This window comes from Myotis yumanensis, unplaced genomic scaffold (genome assembly GCF_028538775.1).
Source record: "Myotis yumanensis isolate MYYU_CA2020_CCGP unplaced genomic scaffold, mMyoYum1.0.hap1 SCAF_2, whole genome shotgun sequence".
Classification (NCBI taxonomy): Eukaryota; Metazoa; Chordata; class Mammalia; order Chiroptera; family Vespertilionidae; genus Myotis; species Myotis yumanensis.
In genome coordinates, this window is record NW_027223753.1 from 158,671,769 (window position 1) to 158,691,672 (window position 19,904).

The 19,904-nt window shown below is 42.2% G+C and overlaps 1 protein-coding gene across 1 annotated transcript; it reads left to right on the forward strand.

Moving 5' to 3' along the window:
- The first annotated feature begins 514 nt into the window (after positions 1–514).
- Positions 515–19,595, forward strand: FBXO40 (F-box protein 40). The gene is made up of 4 exons (XM_070406287.1): positions 515–896; positions 12,897–12,929; positions 13,822–15,735; positions 18,271–19,595. The coding sequence occupies exons 1-4, from the start codon at positions 810–812 to the stop codon at positions 18,484–18,486; spliced, it is 2,250 nt and encodes a 749-aa protein (XP_070262388.1). The 5' UTR covers positions 515–809; the 3' UTR covers positions 18,487–19,595.
- Positions 19,596–19,904: the final 309 nt, after the last annotated feature.

Genomic DNA, 19,904 nt, shown 5'->3' on the forward strand with positions numbered 1-19,904 from the left:
CTCTCCCTTCCTCTCTGTAAAAAATCAATAAAATATATTTAAAAAAAAAAAAAAAAAGAAGAAGAAGAAGAAGAAGAGCACCAGATTGGGAGTAAGAGTAACTGATTCTTTCTTCTGGCTCTTCCACTAGAGCAAGTTCTGTGACATTGGACAATTTTACCTTGTCTAATGCCCAGTCTTCTCATCTGTAAAAAGAGGGAGTTGGATTAAGCCAAAGCTAAGCCTCCTACCACTTCTAATTCTCTCACACTGGACTTACTCAGGCCTAATTTAGGAGTTACAAACTCTCCCTTTTCCAACCACCGGGGAAAGAAGAAGGCCAGAAGAGGACAGCCACCTACTTGTCATGACAAGAAATAGGAGAAACCAAAACAAGACCGCATGTTACTTGCACAAGTTGCTGTGTCAGCGAGTTGTGGATTTAGGTGAAAAGCATGGTTATAATTAGAGCAGCAGCCTGAGGGCTCCACCAGCCACCGAGCACAGCTGGATCTGCCGACTGCACGCACAGGACTCCCGGCGGCTGCTCTGGCCTTGAAAATGATCCTTAAAAGGATTTTCTTCCTTCCTCAAGGGAAAGAAAACCCATTGATATAAAGCCTCACTTCCCTTCCGGCTTCCCCTGCTAAATGCCACTCCAGTAGAGATCGAGTGTTGATAAATACAGGGGAAAGAAAAAATCAGTAAGCTGAGCCTGGTCACATTGCTCCTTGTGATATAGTTTTATTTTTAACCTCGAAATACTTGGACTATTTCTGTTGAACTTTCCTTTCCCAGCCTCCTCGACAGAACTCTGCTCTGTGCAGTGGATGCACATTCGCTGCCTCCCAGGACCTGCCTGCTCACAATCTGGGGACCCAGGTGCAGCAGATGCTGACGCCGCCCATGCTGTGAAGGTAAGCTTTTCAGGCTTGAGCGGGAGCACCCAGGAGACATTTGGAGTCGTGAGCACGGAGACTGAGGCTGAACTGCACATCACCTTTTTGCTCTGAGCAAGAGGGTTGTCCAGCCAGTTACTTACATATGGGCCTTTGGTGGGTGAGAGGTGGGGGTCTTGGCACTGAGAATGAGACCCAGCCATGTGTAAACTCCTGTTTTGAAATCTAAAATCTTAGAGCAAGAAGAGATTATCTGCTTTCTGACAGCTTAGGTTCTTTCTTCTACAATCAACCAGAGTGGTTATGCAATGTCTCTGAAGTTACACAGTGCTGATGAGGGGTCGCAGGGTTGAGGGCAGGAAGTGGTGAGGAAATAGATGGAAGGCCAACCCCTAGAATTTTCTAAAGTCCAAATGCTGTGATCTTTTCCCAATCAGCATTTGCTATGTTAAGTGCAAGTCATTCTCTGTGGTTTAAATTCCATCCCCTGTGTCTCCCTACCGGTTAATGTAGCACAGTTGTATATACTGCATGTATTACTTAAACTCAGAGTTTAAAACCTGTTTTTCCCTAACAATACTCCCTAGATATGGCTCTCTCCAGCCCACAGATCTTGACTCCAATATGCATCCCCAGAATAGAAGTGAAAGTATTTTACGGGTTGGAAAATGTATACAGACTTTTGCACACAAACTATAAATTATTACCGACTTGTAACTTGCACATACAGAGGGACAAATGTAAAATGATTAATGATAATTGAGGTATTGCAAGCTTTAAAATGTAGCTAGATTATTTTTAGATTATTTACCTTTTGGAATAACTATAGAACTGGCAGGGAGAAGGGAGCAGGGCTTACTTTCATGTCTTGTCTCTGAGCCTTGCTTTGGTGTTATATGGTTTAGAGTTCAGCTAAGGACACTCTGGGAAGTGGCTTATGCAGCAAAAGTGGTTCTGTGCACTCTGAACTCTGAAGAACACAAGCTAGAGCCACCAATGTCAAGTAAAAGGAGACCTACCCAGACACCCTAACTCCGGGTTCCTGCTTGCCTGCCTCTGTAACCTCCAGGTGCAGCTCATAACTCTGCTCTCAGTGTCTCGGTTATAACTATGCTTGTTTGCTGTGCATAAGTACATATAACTGCACTTAATCTCGTCAGGTTTTCCTTGACACCAAGGTCTTCAAGGTATATGCTGGGGCCTCTCCTGGGAAGACGAGAGTATTGGCCTAGGAGTATCCAAGAAGACAGGCTGACTTATAGCTTCCCCTAGGTAATCCATTCTTAGCCAATACAAAAGAAAAAGAAAGGTCATTTAAAATACTGATACTAATAATACAAGCGCCAGATATGAGAATTAGTTAGCTATTTAAATAACTAGAGTGTTTACAGGTAGAGAGATCCGTAGCACAGGTGAACTGCAGACGGTGAGGTTGAATAGATTTGGAAGAGGATGGTCATGTTTGGGGGTACAGTGAAACTGTTGGAATCATAGCCCAAAGCCCAGGAATATGGAACTAGACATGGAAATTACCTTCGGGGAACTGGTTAGATGTTAAAAATCTCAAGAGGAAAGAGATTACTTTAATTTAACTTTATACATTTTCTTTCCCTGGGATTAAGTATCTCCATAGTGGAGAAACAGTTTCAAAATGTTTAATTACAGTAATTAATGAATTGACTGGTTAGTATTTTAGGAGTTAAAGAATATCTCTGACCTTTACCCTTCGGCCTTGCCATTTCTACAGGAGTTAAAGCTCAGGAATAAATAATTATTACCATATGTGGAGGCAAAATAGTTAGTCACTGACATGTGAGGGGTGCAGAGAGGGCCCCTTGCCTAAAAATATCTCCCTGACATCAATCCTGTTTACCTACTAACTTTAAAATTATAGTAAAGAATGTTAAAACCATTATCTGTTAATCCCATTCTCTTTTTCCTTGAGTCAGTGATTTAAATATACCTGCCAAATGCCTTCTCATGACTTTCTTGGCCAACGGCACCCAGACACCACCTCTTCCTCATTCTTCCACGCTCTGTCCTATTTTGTCCTTGGTACAATCTAAGTTGCCCACATGCCCTTAGCCACCACACATGGGTAGCTCGGTGTGGCACTGTGGTTTCCACAGAATCTCTCAAATAAAACTCAATCTGAGGAGGGTGGGCAAGACACTTGACTTTTCTGGGCCTCAGTTGCTCTTGTAGGAAATGAAGAGGTTAAATTAGACCCTTCTCTTTCAAAGTGGTTCTGGGACCATCAGCATTGTCTGGAACTTATTATAAGGGAAGACTTTCAAGCCCCACCCCAGTCCTACCAGATCATAATCTGCATTTTAAAAAGACTGCTCAGGTGATGCCAATGCACATAGAGGCTTTCTGGTTGCCTGCCTGATTCGGATTTCTGATTTATGTCTGCAGGGTTTAGAACAGGTACCATAGCTCCTGACAACAATTCCAGCATCATTTCAATGTCTGTGGTAAATGAGTCCTCTGAAGTCTCCTCCATTCAGTTAAGGCTACATTAATCTAATAAAGTTGAAAATATTTCTTTTTCTTACTTAAAAAAAAAAAGCACCTACATCTGACATCATTATAGTTGCCTTCTAAATTTGTTACAAATTGTTACCTTTGAGCCCTCGCTGTTATGGCTGAGTTGGTTGGAGCATCATCCTATGCACCAGAGGGTTGTGGGTTCGAATCCTGATCAGGGCACGTACCTGGTTGCAGGTTCCATTCTGGTCAGGGCCTGGGAGGCAACCAATCATTCACACTGATATTTCTCTCTCTCTCTCTCCCTCTCTCCCTTCCTCTCTAAAATCAATAGAAGCATATCCCCAGATGAGGATTAAAAAAAAAACTGCTACCTTTGAAAGAGGTAGTTCTTTCAAACAGCTACCTTCTTTGGCGTTCTAGTCAATCCTATTTAGTAAATGTTAACTGAGTGCTGGGAGCAGTGTTAGCTATACTCTCTCTGTCCCTCAGAAACCAGTTTACACATTCCTTGAGGTCATTCCATTTGCTCTCCACGTTCTGTTGATATTCCAGTCAGAGCTCCTTTTGCTGCAGGAAAATGTTCTCCATCTCTGGCCTTCGTCAGGCTGTCTCCCCACTCACACCATCACAGCAACACTGCCCTCAGGTTATACTGACTCCCACAACCAATCGTGAGAAAGAAATGGAGTCTCAGTTGACACCTTCTTTTTTTCTTTTTTTCTTTTTTTAACTGAATGAGCAGCATAATGTGGCAAACAATTAAATTACAAACTTCAACCAAGGAAAAAAGCATGCCCTCAACTTGCCTTTGTGGCATCTAAAAGGCGCTCCTGGATGTGTACTATGTGAATTCCTAAAGTGCTTAAGGAATAAATGCTTTGTGGTGATGACCGGAGACCAAAAGGGGGAAGTGTTTGGGGGAACTCACATTCTTAAAGGAGTAAGGTAAGATTTTTTTAAAAAAGATTATTAATCTGGCAGTGGTGTGTAGGATACATCGGAGTGAGGGAGAACTGGAAGTGGCAAGGCCAACCAAGAGCTGTGGGAGTGATGCAATGGGAAGAAATAAAGGCCTGGACAAGGAAGATGACCTTTCTGTAGAGGAATGACTAACAACTGAGTGAGCCTTATATTAGACACTTTCCCTACTTTATCTCATTTGATCCTTATACAATGGGTTATTATGAGCCCCATTTTATGGATGAATAAGTTAGTTTTAGGGAAATTAAATAACTTGTCAAAAATTACTTAGTTAATATATGGGAGTTCATTTATTTATTTTATTTAGGGGTTTCAGATAAAGCCTCTTTGTGGAGGTAACATGTAAGGTGAAATTTAAATGGCAAGAAGGAGCCCATAATAACAGAAATAAAAAGGAAGGGGAGAATTTTGGCAGAAAGACCAAGTAGAAAGGTCCTACATGGAATTAAGCAACAGGCTTGAGCTACGTGCTCCAGGGAAAGAGAAAACAAAAAAAAAGGAGGCGAGCAGGGCACACTAGGTTTTGTGGGCCAAGATAAGGACTTCAGAGTGTATTCCTTGTGATGGAGATTTTAAGTGGCAGTAATGACCTAATGTTAAAAGCTGTTAAAATCACTCTCTCTGCTGGTGAATATGGATTCTGGGGCACAAGATGGGAGGAGAGAAACTGATTATCAGGCTATTGCACCAGACTGGATAAGAGATGATGATGCTTAGACCAGGCAGTGGTGGTAGAAATGAGAAAAAGAAAAGAAAAAGAATAGCTCACTGCCTTTTCAGATCTTTCTCCAAGGCCTTCCCACCTAACTGGGCAATAGTTCCTTTGGGATTAGGTGCAAAGTATCAAGCATTTTCAATAGCTCAGTGGTTCTCTAATTGAGCTTACAACAGAATCAGCTGGATTCAGTGGGTCTAATTCCGTAGGTCTGATTTTTAGGGCCCAGGAATTTGCATTTCTAACCAGTTCTCAGGTAATGCTGATGTTGTTGATCTGAGTACACATTTTAAGGACCACTGTTCTAGCTGACCTACCCTGTCTTATTAAGTTACTGCTTTCTGAATGGTCCATACAGCACCACAGCCTGCATCAAATAAAGTTTCTGCTCCCCTGCCAGGTCCTAAATACATCCCTATTTCTTTAAAGAAATATCCATCCCTCACACTCATGTACCAGGTCCTTTCATCGACTCAGATTCCACTTAAACTGCATCCAATACAACCAGCAAAATCTAATTCTTTGTAGATCGTTGAACTATTTAAGTCTTAATTGATTACTGTTTCCTCTAAACAGGAGAATTTTCAAACATATTTTGGGGGCAGTGTTTGGGCCAGAGACTTGATTGAAGCTCATTTTTAAGAGAGGGGAATGCACTGACTTTTCAGAGAGGAAGCAAGAATTTAAACGTGAGCAGAAGGGCACAGAAACTTAAGGAGGAAATGGCACCTGGATAACCTTAGGTTGTTTCAGGCATGGAATTTTGTCAACTTTTTCACAGTGAAGAGTTCCAATGATCTATATGCTTTGATTTAGTAGGTGTTTCATTTTAAAACTCAGAATCCATATTGCAGTACAAATTTTTAACCCTAAAAATTTCAGTTTTACATTTGTAGTCCCTGCAGTACAAATCCATGGGACCTGGATAGTCTTCTTATTTCCTCTATTCAGATGGGGCACAGGATGGGCATGATCCAGAGAAGGACAAACAAAAAAGTCCTTATGGAGATGGGATGAAGGTGCTTCTTTTTTAAAAAAATATATTTTATTGATTTTTTACAGAGAGGAAGGGAGAGGAATAGAGAGTTAGAAACATCGCTGAGAGAGATGTTGGGGATGTGCCCACAACCAAGGTACATGCCCTTGACCGGAATCGAACCTGGGACCCTTGAGTCCGCAGGCTGACACTCTATCCACTGAGCCAAACCGGTTAGGGCTGAAGGTGCTTCTTAATGAAGAGCATCCGGCTGCTCTATGATTTGGGAAGAGTATATCTGTAGGTGCCTTTCTGTGTCCTAACTGGAGGAGGAGAGGCCCTCCCCCTGATAGGCTCTACTCTTGGGTTTTCTTTCTTCCAAATCATGGGATGGACCACATCATGTCTGTGGACCTCCAAGGGACAGACACAGTGTGATCTAGCAAACAGGACAGAATCTGAAGCCAGATAAACTTAGGGATGTTTGTGTCTCAGAATCCTTGTCTGTAAACTGGAAATGGTAACACCGATCTCACAGGGTCATTGTGAGGATTAAGTGAGAGGTTATGTAAAAGTACATGTTAGGTGCTAGAATCTTGTTTCTCCTTCTCCAAGACATCCAAAATGCAGAGAAATTACTCAGTCTAAGAAGTCAGACAAACACCCTGGAGGACAAGGATCCAGTCATTGCACTGACATAGAGGTTAGGAGAACAGGGCATCTTATCTCCCAAGACAACCAATGATATACCTAATGTGATCAACTTGGGGCAACAACAATTGGCTCCAAATCAGGTGATCAATTAGCTGCTTAAGTTTGCCTGGGACTAAGAGGCATCCTAGGACTTAGGACTTTTAGTGATAAAACCAGGAGAGTCCCAGGCAAACCAGGGCCATTGGTCACTCAGCTTACCCAGCAATAATTAGACTGTCAGGAATTTTAGACTGTCCTTTATCTCAGTGAGAAAAATTTCCCCCAGATATACAACAGAAGGTTCAGATGTGATTCTGTATGCTCTTAGACAGTATTTACCTTTCTATATTTACCTGCCAAGCTTCTCCAAAGAGTCATCTCTACTCGCTGTGTCTTTGTGCTCAGCACATGACCTCTCTCAAAGTCACTTATCTGGTGTAGCTCCAGAACCTGTGGAAGATCTTTAAATAGCAGCATTAACACACACACACACACACACACACACACGTAGCATTTTTGTTGTCTACATGCAATTGTTTTTCTTTTCTTTTAAAGGGATATTTTCAAATAACTTCAAATAGATGGAGAGCAATAGGCTCCAACCACAAATATTTCCTGCTTCAATATCACTGTTTCTAAGAATCATGCTTTATAAAGAATCATGCTGAAGGATAAGAAATGAGTGGGCTTCGAGTTCATCACCCCTGTCCTGCCAGCCAGAACATCCCTGCGACTGGGGCAAAGTGCTCACTATACACATGGAACTGTGTAGTCCTGTGTAGATCTTTGAACTATTTTCCCTTCCCAGAAACTGGGCTCCACTTTGTGGTAGAACCAGGCAAGCAGATATGAAGTTGGACATTCCTTGTAGTTTCTTTCATATAGCCTTATTCCATTTGTGATCTGCCTCTTCTTTGCCACCTAAAATCCCGAAGGGGACTCTGACTCATTCAGACTCCATTCTTATTAATTCATATATTTCATGACTAGAAAGCAGATGGTCACATTCTCCCAGGCGGGGCCCAGGACTTGCCAACACTGGAGTGTGTGCTTAATGGCTTTCCCCTCCCTTCCCAGCAAACACCATATTTTGAACGGCCAAGGGTCCCACAGCACAGCTGAAATGCCACATTTGCTCTGGCAAGAGCTCTGCATTGTCATCATTATTCCTAACCTCCTGGTATCATTCAAGACTATGGCTCACCCTTTCCTTTATATCTGGGCCACGTACTGCTGACTCTTAACTCTCTGGTCTCCCCTTCTCTGGCTCTACTTCTTCCTAATGTCCCCAAAGTGTCATACTTAGCTATGTACTTCAAAGCTCAGATTTCTATTTTGTGTTACTTCCCCATTTACGGCTTTCTCTCTGTCTCTTTTTCCAAAAAAAATCTATTTCCATTTTTTTTTTTTTTTTTTTTTTTTACAGAGAGAGAGAGAAACATCATTTGTTGCCTTTCATACATGCTCCAGCTGCAGATTGAACTTGCAACCTGGATATGTGCCTGACTGGGAATCAAACCTGCCACCTCTGTTGTAAGGGGTGGTGCTCCAATCAACTGAGCCACACAGGCCAGGGCCTCTCTCATTTCTAAGTGGATAATTCTCAATCTGCATCTCTACATTCTAATACCTCATCTTTCCATCCATGAGATCTGTCAGCACCTGAAGCAACTTGAGTTAAACTTGCTGGAACCATCCAGCTAGTGTGGTTCAGTGATTGAGTATTGACCTCTGAACCAGGAGGTCACAGTTCCTGGTCAAAGCACATGCCCAGGTTGTGGGCTCAATCCCCAGTAGCGGGCATGCAGGAAGCAGCTGATTGATGATTCTCTCTCATCATTGATGTTTCTCCCTCTCCCATCCTCTCTCCAAAATCAATAATAACATATAAAATATTTTTTAAAAACTTGCTGGATTTATCTTTGTTCCCAAAACAATTTCCACTTCAGAATTCTATTTTTCTCAGAATTATAGCCAATATTCTCTCTTCTTGGTTCTAAATCTTGGAATCAACTTTGATTACTCTTCTTTCCTCATCTCCAGCCAGAAAAAAAAGTTAATTTTCCCTTGTAATGTCTCCTACCTGTTTCATCTTACCTATTTATACTGTCATCAGTCTTCTCCATCCAAGCATCCTTTACATCCTCTATGTAGCAGTTTCTAACTCTAGGTCCTCCCACTTCATCCCTCCACTATGAGTTGACACATCAATTACAGTGTTAAGTGACTCCTTATTAAGTACCAAATAATTACAGATGCTTTAGCTTAATATTATGAATTTCCACAATAAGTCCACAATGGACATATCCCCCCAAGAATGATTTTGGAATATAGCAGGAACCTACTGAATGTTAAATTGTATGTTAAAAGATCCAGTAGCTGGACTCTTGAATCCAAAAGATATCCTCTGCCCGATCTTACTCTGCTCCATCTCAATTCAACCTTCACAGCTTTTCATTCTTCTAACTTCCTCTCTGGATTTAACACCTTCATGTATCTTCTACTGGGCCCTGAACCCGGTTGATGTTCTGGCTTTCAACTTCTGAACTGCCTCCTGATCCAGGCTATCTATTAGGGGTACAGAGCACTCTGGCATGATCCCTCCTTCACACTCGGCACTCCCAGTGCCCAAGAATCAGATGGGGAATGTGTTAGGAATGTAAATTCCAGAACACACCTCAAACTCAGGTCAGGGGTGTAGAGAGCATCTATAGCAGTATTGTTCAATAGAACTTTCTATGAAGATGGAAATGCTCTATTCTGTGTTGTCCAATAGAGTAGCTACTAACCATATGTGGCTATTGAGCACTTGAAATATAGCTAGTATTCCTAAGGCATTAAATTATTAATTTTATTTAATTTTTATCAATTTAAATTTAAATAGCCACATGTGACTGGTGGCTACCATATTGAACAATGCAGATCTATAATTTAACAAACACTGATTCTAATGAGCAACAGTGTTTAACAACCACTTTAACAAACAGTCCAGGTCACCCTTATGCTCACTTACTGGCACATAGTAGGTAATCAACAAATGTTATTGAATAAATGGATGAACAAATGAATACCTAAAAGAACCAGAATATAATCACCTTGAAATTTAAATCTGTCTCTTCTGAAAAAGTTGAGGGGAACTTTCCCAGATTAAAGAGACTAAAAACACTAACAAAATGTAATACATTGACCTTAAAGGGATCCTGGTTCAAACATTTAAATAATATATATATGACATTTTGGGGATATATATAAAAAATATATATGACATTTTGGGGATATCTGGTGAAGTTTAAAAATTATTTTGTTTTCTTAGGTAAAATTATGTTATTACAATTACAAAGGAAAATGTCTTTATTATTAGAAAATATATGCTGAGATACTTAGGGATGATGTGAAATCATATCAGCAACTTATTTTCAAGAGCTTTGTCCAGAAATGTGTGATTGTGTGTGTATGGAGAGAGAGAGAGGAAGCAAAACTGGAAAATGTTAACAATTATTGAATCTAGGTGGAGTATACTTGGGTGTTTATTGTATATACTAGAGGCCCAGTGCACAAAATTCGTGCACTGGTGGGGGGGGGCTCGGTTCTCCAGCCTGGCCTGTGCCCTCTCACAGCGCGGGAGCCCCACAATCGATCTCCCCAAAGAGTTAGGCCCTGACCACCATCTGGGGCTCCTTGATGGATTGCCCCAAAGAGGTAGGCTGGAGATGGGGGTCCTGCCCCTGGCGTTGCCATGTGGCACCGCCGGGACCTGCCTCTGTGCTGCGCATGCAGCATCAAGTCCCCACCCACCCGCATGTGCCCGCTGTGCACACAGCCTCCTCGTAATGGATTGCTATGGTGTGAGGGCATGAGGGCATCAAGGTGTGAGGGCATGATGACCACATAGGCTTTTATTAGTATAGAGTCTTTCTGTATATTTGAAAAAACAATTTTAAAGTTGAAGGAAAATTCACCCACAATGAATTGGCAAATCCTGAAAAAATAAAAATTTAAAATACTGCATTTCTTCTGACTGTTATAGCATAGTAAGAAGCTAGGAAAATTCCAAGACAAGTGGAAGAGGGAAACTAAGACAGATAGTTAAATAGCAGTTTGCAGCCACCAAGTAAATCCTGTCTTTCCTAAACCAAGGACACTTAAGAGTAAATGCTTTCTACTTCTCCTCCCCAATTAGAAGATATATAGCTTAAATCACCCTACTCAGGGAGACAGAAAAAAGAAATTCAATTAAGTGCCATTTGCCAACCACACCCAAGGACAGACAAATTAAGAGAATAAATCTCATCCTGGCACATCAGCATAAAGCTGATGAATTTTCTATTGATCTGCCCCTAACACTTCTTCTAAACGCCCAGCCTTTAAAACCCCTGAAAATGGAGGTCCCAGGGCACTCTCCCTCCAGGGAGCAAGCCTAGGCCATTCCCTTTCCCCTCACCTCCTCCCACAGGCATATATCCCTTAACCTCTAAGGAACCCCATGAGACTTGAAACCAGGGGAGCAATAGGCAGCAGCATCTCATCCTGGTCTAACCCCCTTGAAGGCCCCCTACTTTGACTTCCCAGTGAGCCAAAGCAGCCCAGCCTGGGTTCCCTTGCTACTTCTTCTATGCCCTTCCCAGTTTCACTGTCCTAGGTGTGTTTTTGCTGAGGCCAATAAATTCTTGCTTGTTTTTCTGCATTTTGTCTCTTGATTGAAATCTTTCCTTCAAGAAGACAAGGACTGAGGTCTCCTCGTCTTGCCAATAACATGACTTTTGGGTGCTAACCCCTTCCCAGACTGACACAGTACTGAAATTATGCTACTAATTCTCTAGGCCAGGTGTTGCAAAGTGGCAACCACAGATCTATGTAGGCTGCATACATGTTTTTCCTTGGTCCAAATAGAGGTTTTAAAAAAATTAGTTGCCAACATTTAAAATTTCAAGAATTTTTATCTTGACATATTATGTAATAAAATGTTTGTAACATAATAAGATATAAAATACTTACAATAGCAAACATGTATAGGTAACTTCCTATCGGACATGTACTATCCTAAGAGTTTCAGGTACTGTATTTAATTAATTTGTTCCTCACAATTGGTAGGTACTAATATTCTCGTCCCTTTACAGATGGGGAAACTGATGAATAAAGAGGTTAAGTAACTTTCCCAAAGTCTCATAGCTATGACTTCTAGTGCCAGGGTGAAATCCCATGGTATCTGCCTCGTAACCACTACACTATACCACCGCTCAAAAATCTGCACCCCTCATTTCTCTGGGAAAATCAGAAGATCTGGAAACACATTCCCACCTGGGACCAACTGACAAGAGCCCTAAAGCTACATTCCCCTGAAGGCAGGGTAACTTCTGTTTGCCACAGTCCCCACTGCTTTTGGGGCCTTAAGGGTTTGGCTCTGCTCTAGCCACAGCACAGCTGAATACACCAGTGAGTGACACGTGACAGATATTTCACCCGTGCACTGCCCAGACTAAGCCAGATGTCAGGCAATCCTCTTCAGCGGTTCTCAACCTGTGGGTCGCGAACAATGAAAATACATCCTGCAAATCATATATCTACATTACGATTTATAACAATAGCAAAGTTACAGTTATGAAGTAGCAACGAAAATAATTTTATGGTTGGGGGTCACCACAACATGAGGAACTGTATTAAAGGGTCGTGGCATTAGGAAGGTTGGGAAGCACTGCGAGTCTAAGTGGACGTGAAGCCCCAGTTTCATTAAAAGGCTAGTTACAAGGGTAACTTAGACCAGATGTATGTATGTGCAGCAGGTTTGGATGGTGTCGGAGTGGAATGTCAGGATAATTGTTGGGAGGTAGTGGGAAAAAGTTACAAGAAGCATAAGTCACACACCGCATGGTTGGCAAGAAGGCCCCATCAGAGGGCAGTGTGGGTCAGTTGAAAAGAGCTTAGATTAGGGTGGCCTGGGTTGGAACCTGATTCCATCACTTAGCTGCTAGACAACCTTGGACAAGCTATTTAACTTCTCTGGCTTCCATTTCCTTGACTATAAAATGGGGCAATGACACCTTTGGGGTGGTGGAAGGAATTAAATTAGAGAGATTATGTGAAGTCCCTTTGGCCCCTGTTAATATAGATAACCAAAATTCTTACTAATCATTCATATTTGTGTTTTTATATTTCCCCCTAGAGTTACAAAGCAAGAAGAAATTCAGAAGCTATGGTAAGTATTAAGTTCTTCTTGGATCTTTACATATTAGGGGTCCAGGTCTGGCTTTATTTAGCCTGTAGCCTAAGCAGCTGGCATACTTGTCCTTATGGTTTGATGATCTTTATTGGCTTTTTGCCAAACCAGTGCTGCTAGAGCAGAACCTGGAAGAAATGGACATGGAGCCGGAGAAGCAGAGAGCTAAGAAAGATTTGTGAGCAAAGATTTTTAGTAAACCTTTAAAAATAAAAAAGCAAAAAAAAAAATGCAGCAATAATGTAAGTGACTAACAATTTCTTCATTCAGTGTATTATTGAGTACCTACAATGGTCCAGGCCCAGTGACAGGCGCTAGAGTTGCAGATGTAGACAACACCAGACATGGCCCTGTCCTCCCAGCATGTCCCCTGGTGGTAGCTGGTTAAATGAATGACAGCACTTTCATTCTGGAATGTACACTGACATTATGAAGAAAGTTTGTAGAGAATAATTAATAAAACAGCCTAGTCTTGTGTTATAATAGCAAGTTAAAAAGCAGGATGCAAAATTGCATTCACAGTATTAACTGTGTACTATAAATCACCCATAATCCACAACTTAAAAATAATAATTGTCAACATTGAACATCATTGCATTTAGCACTGGTTTTTTTTCCTATTCTAAACACCTCTATTATATACATAAAATGAACATATAGAAAAGAGCGGTATAGTTATTATTTCTGGATTGTGGGATTATGAGTGATTTTTTGCTTTTTTCTCTATGATGTTCTATACTTTCCAAGGTTCCTATAAGAAGCACGTATAAACAGGAAATAAGTCCATTAAAAACACAGTCACAGTCACACATAGAGCTTCTCTCCCGGCAGTCATTTGTCTTCTCTTCCCCTTGGCCTTTGGTTTCTTCAGGGCAAGGCACGCAGGCCTCCACCGGGACAGCACAGGCATTGTGAGAGATGCTTCAACCGTCACTGCCACATTCCCGTGGAGCCCAATGTCTCCTGCATGATGATAAACTGCCACCTGTCCTGTGGTGCCACCTTCCACATGTGCAAAGAGGCAGAGCATGAGCTCCTCTGCCCTTTAGAGCAGGTTCCATGCCTCAACTCTGAATATGGCTGCCCCCTTTCCATGTCCCGCCACAAGCTGGCCAAGCACCTGCAGGTGTGTCCCGCCAGCGTGGTCTGCTGCTCCATGGAGTGGAACCGCTGGCCAAATGTGGACTCCGAAACACCCCTTCATAAGAACATCATGAAAGAGACCCCCAGTGAGGAGTGTTTGGACACAGCCCTGGCCCTCCAGGACCAGAAGGTCCTTTTCAGATCTTTGAAAATGGTAGAACTTTTTCCAGAAACTAGAGAACCCACGGAGGAGGAACCTACTATGAATGGTGAAGCCAGCTGGGAAGAAATGGGAGGAGCAGTGGGTGGAGCAAATGCTGGTTTAGTGCCACATAGCTCCCAGTCAGCCACTAAAGAAGAGATGGCAGAACTGAGTCAAGAAGAACTCCAGGTGTTGGCCAAAACAAAAGAAGGGATGGACCTGGAAAAGTTTAGCAAGTGGGAAAATATTTTCAGCAAAGAGCATGCAGCCTCTGCTTTAACAAACTCATCAGCGAGCTGTGAGAACAAGAGCAGTAATGGCCCAGGGAAAGAACAGATTTCCGTCACCAATAACATGATAGGAGAGGCCAGTGCTGAAGAGAAAGAATCACAGGAGAACCAGAGACAGCAGGACTATCATGCAGCTATGGAAACAACAGGGCTTGCCCCTTGGCAGGATGGTGTTCTGGAGAGACTGAAATCGGCTGTGGATGCAAAGGACTATAATATGTACCTGGTGCACAATGGGAGGATGCTTATCCACTTTGGTCAGATGCCTGCTTGTACGCCTAAGGAGAAAGACTTTGTTTATGGCAACCTAGAGGCTCAGGAAGTGAAGACTGTGTATACCTTCAAAGTTCCTGTGAGCTACTGTGGGAAGCGGGCTCGTGTTGGAGATGCCATGTTGAGTTGTAAGCCAAGTGAACACAAGGCAGTAGACACTTCAGACTTAGGGATCACTGTGGAGGACCTGCCCAAATCAGATCTCATCAAGACCACCCTCCTGTGTGCTTTGGAAAGAGAACTCAAAGGTCACGTCATCTCTGAATCCAGGAGCATTGACGGGCTATTCATGGATTTTGCTACCCAGACATACAATTTTGAGCCAGAACAATTTTCCTCTGGAACAGTGCTGGCTGACCTCCTAACCACTGCCAACCCAGAGGGGCTCCATGTGGAACTCCACAGTGAGTGTGTGACCAGGAGACACAACAAGAGCAGCTCTGCCTTCACTTTCACCTGCAACAAATTCTTCAGGAGGGATGAATTCCCACTGCATTTCAAGAATGTCCACACAGACATTCAGTCATGTCTCGATGGCTGGTTCCAGCATCGGTGCCCCCTCGCCTACTTGGGATGTACATTTATTCAAAACCATTTCCGTCCCCCAGGGCAAAAGGCAAAACTGATCTATAGTCAAGAGCTCAAGACCTTTGCCATCAAGCCGGAGGTTGCTTCAGAGCTGAATGAGGGAAGGAAGAACAACCATCTCTTAGGCCCTAGAGGGAAAGGCCAGAACTCTCTAACCAGCCTGCCCTTGGAGATTTTGCAGTACATTGCTGGGTTCTTGGACAGCATCAGCCTGTCCCAGCTCTCCCAGGTGTCTGTGCTGATGAGGAATATCTGTGCCACTTTGTTACAAGAGAGAGGGATGGTCCTCCTGCAATGGAAGAAGAAGAAGTATTCCCATGGAGGCACCTCCTGGAGAGTCCACAAAGAGGCAAGTAAACTACTCATTCATTCATTCATTCAATAAATATTTAAGAGCCTTTTATGTGACACACACTGTACTAGACACTGGGATTCTACTAAGTTACTGGGAATAAGACATAATACCTGAGCTCAAGGTCAGTCCACCAGGGAAGACAGACTGATAAACATATTAATGGCAATACAAATGGCAGTGTCTGTTTATCTCTATGTATGTGTCCTGGATATCTTCTGTGTGCTTGCATGATCCATTCTCCAACCTTCTCCACCAAGATCTGCCTGCTCCCCATCCCCCCACAGGAGGCTTATCTCTATAGATTGCCTCAACTGGTTCCCTTGCATTTCAGCTTCCAGTTAGGTTAACCTAATGGGCGTGTATCAGCAGGAGATGGGCAGGAGGGAGGGAGAAGAGTGAGGTTAACATTTCTATTCTTCTGGCTTCCTCCCTGCAAGCATTCTCCCTCCCTGACACTTCCCAGTGGAAATGTCTCTCCACTGTAGGTGGTTATGTCAGATGGCTCTTTCCACACAATGACTCATTCTGGTCCAGTGATTTCCCTTCTTCTTCCCTTTCAAGTCTGGGTACTGCCCTATTTCTTGTGGCTTTCCTAAACCATGTCCACAATTTGTATATTAATTCTTTAAAAAATACCCTTTAAATGACTCCATTTGAATGTGTCATCTGTTTCCTACCTGGACTCTGATTGACACAGTAGCCAACAAATTCCCCTCAGGCCCATGTCAACTATATTTTAAACAATGTATGCCTTTGTTAAGGCACTTTGAAAATAAATAATTTCTTAAATAATTTGCTCCATGACTTCCCCTAGTTCAAATGTTTATTGAAGTTTTCAAAAAAAAACAACAACCTGCTGTATATATCAAATGTGTTCCTTCCCCCCGCCCCCAAGTCAGTTTATACTTGCTTAACTGTATTATAACTTCTATCACCTTACTTTCACTTCTTGTACCATACAGAAGTGAAACTCCTAGTTCATCGTATCCAAAATGACCTTAGCATACTTTCTCATGGTAAATATGTTGGTTATATGAACCACAAATTTATATGCCCATTGAGGTGAATAATTTCATAATTTCACAGTTGAGTCTCTTCCCAATATGTGGGTGTGTGCAAACTGGCATTGGGGAGTTAGAGTTGTTTACATCTATGTTTATTAAATATGTCTAAAACATTGTGTATATTTACTATTATTTATTCCCTGAGAAAGTCTTCTTCAAAAAATTGAGATTCTTTCTTCCTATATACCCATGCCTACATCCATGTGTTAAATAAACACTGACTGCCACTCAATTCGTGCTAGAAATAAGCACGAATGAGACTAAAGTCCTGCCCTTTGGGAACTGTATACTCTAGAATTGCCTACTATCTTCCTCTATAAAATCAGATGCAAATAATTTAATTTACTTACTAGAAATCCCATTATTTTTTGGCCCATGTTTGTTCTCAATTAAATGATTACTGCCCATTCTTGGATATCATTTGGGGTAAACTAATTTCCTTGCAGAAAGAAAAAAAGAAAATTTAGTTGGAGCATCCTTTAACTCCAAGTAAATTCTCTTTCTGGAGTTGAAGTGGCTCTTTAAAGTAAAAGGGAAATTGTTCTAAGATTCTAGAAAGCACTTTTCTTACATAGGAACAATGGCAATAAACTGGGGGTGAAGTGGTCAGATTGAAATGGTACCAGGTTATGCCTACTCATGTAGCCAGATTTTAAAACTAGGGACTTTGCCACCACATTCTAGGTAAAAAGGCCAGAGGATGTTTGAGGACCAGACACCTAGATTTCTACTAAGATTTCTGTTCTAAGATTTCTTATATGTTATAATACTTTTAGTTTCCAACACCAGAATACCAACTTAAAGTGACATAAACTATAAAGGGAATTCATTGACCCCCAAATAACTAAAAAGTCCAAAGGGAATAGCTTCAGGTAAGGCTTGATCTAGCAGCTCAAGAAAATGCCCCCAAATGATGTTTTTCTTTCCTTTTTAAATCTCTACTTTCTTATAATGGCTCCATTCTAAGACATAGGGTTCCCTTGGTGGCTCCTGGTGGCTGCTAGCAACTCCTAAAACTGCTGTTTCCCAGTTCAAGTGCAGAGGGGAAAAAAGAATCTGTTTCTTAATATCTAAAAAAAAGTTCTGGAGTTGAGTCTCATTGAAACTAATTGTACTGATTTGAACTACTGGTCTATTCTGGAACTGGTGTGTGTGTGTGTGTGTGTGTGTGTGTGTATGTGTATGTGTGTGTGTGTGTTAGTGGTGATGGGGGGGTCAATATGCAGATTAATATTAGTCATTCCAGCACAACTGCATGACTGGCTAGGAAGATTATCAGTTTTAAGGAGGAACTAGGAATTGGGGACTAGAAAGGAACTAACTAAGTGTCTGCAGCAGCCATTAACCACCCCCTGGAAGCTGAGACCAGGAAAAACAGAAAGGCATTTCCTTACATCCTTCAAATAAAGCTAGCCTGAGGGTATTGCCCCAATGTTCACTTTTGAGCTTCTGTCTTTCCCAACAGATCTGGCAATTCAGCAGCCTCTTCTCTAAGATCAACAGCTGGGAATTTAATGAAGTCACCTCCATGTCCGAGCACCTGAAGACATGTCCTTTCAATGTTGTAGAGCACAAGACTGACCCAATTCTTTTGACCAGCATGTGTCAGCCCCAGGAGCAGGCCCGAGAGAGCTTGGTCACCACCTTTAGAGCCAGACCACAAGGAAGACAAACCAACTAAAGATTCAAATACCACCATTCTTGAACTTCTCCTTGGAGTTACTGAAAGTAGGACAGCGCATGGCTTGGGGAAATTCCCTCTGTAAACTGCATATAGGCTTATCTGGGTGTATTAGAACATGCATTGTCCTTCGAGGTCTAAGAATTCCCTAAGCCCTGCCTTGTACAATTGCTATAGTACCATATTGATGACTTACTTCCTTTCCTTTTTTATTTCTAAGATAAACCAGGTTGAAGAGAAAGTAGGTAATGAGGTCATTGAGGAAGATAAGCCCCATTTCTTAGAAATGAGAGAACAATGAATTCCATAACCAGTATAGGCCTGTGCTTTTACTGGGGGTGAGAGGTCAGTTGAGAAGCACGTTCAGATTTGTGGGGCAGGCAATACAGGGATGTGGACTAAGGTGCTGGTCCTCCATGGTGAAGGGCTCACAGTTTGAAGGTTCTGGGGCTGGGGTTGTTTTGACATTCAAGCCCAGGGCTGTTGTTAGTTGCCCCGCTGCCCCTAAGCCAAGACAGTCTGAACACAGCCCTACAGAATAGAGACCTTGGCTGAGCACAGTAGCCTTGAAGAGACCACAAACCAAAGGATAAAAGGCAGAAATTAGGTCAGAGAGTTTGTTGTGCAGAATCTTGGCAACATATAAGAAAACCTTGAAAAATGAAGAGTCCATAAGACACAATATTCATGGAGAAAATTAGGGCAAAAAGCCTCAAGCCTACATCTAAACATTTTAATAATGACTTAAGAGTCAAGGTTCTTTTATTCTGAAAACGAAAGGTCCGGATTATGAAGAACATTGCATAGCCCAGCACCAGCACCCACTGCAGGTCCTGCGGCACCAGTCACCAGGTCCTAGACACCACCTGAGTAACTCAGGGATCTTAGGAAGGAAGTCACGGAACAATAGTGGTTCCCTGTCATTGTTCCTACATATTATTGGTCGTCTTCAGGTGTCAAAAATGGGTGACACTGCTAGTTTTGGGTAACAAACAGTGAAACTCATGAGAACAAAACTAAAAGAAAAATACACAATTGAAACTGACTTCCCCTAAAGCAGGGTTTCTGGGAACTGCTGACATTGTGCACTGAATAAATCTTTGTCATGAGGGACTGTCCTGTGTGTCATATGACATCTTCCAGCATCCTTAGCCTCTAGCCATAGTACACCCACAGCTGTAACAACCAAAACTGTCTCCAGACATTGTTAAATATCTTCTGAGTCACTCCTGGTTGACTAAAAGATGACATACCAGTGGCAGTAAGTTAGGATCAGCTGTTTAGTACAGCAAATTCTTCTCTCACACATAGTTATCTACAACGGTGATGACTTCATCAGCTCCGTATTTACTACGTAGGTTCTAGACCAGGGGTGGGCAAACTTTTTGACTCGAGGGCCACAATGGGTTCTTAAACTG

Excerpts from the sequence above, each read along its gene's own strand:
- FBXO40 (XM_070406287.1), top strand. The coding sequence starts at position 810 with ATGCACATTCGCTGCCTCCCAGGACCTGCCTGCTCACAATCTGGGGAC. Across the intron at positions 897-12,896 it reads ACGCCGCCCATGCTGTGAAG|AGTTACAAAGCAAGAAGAAA; the intron begins GTAAGCTTTTCA and ends ATTTCCCCCTAG. Across the intron at positions 12,930-13,821 it reads GAAGAAATTCAGAAGCTATG|GGCAAGGCACGCAGGCCTCC; the intron begins GTAAGTATTAAG and ends TGGTTTCTTCAG.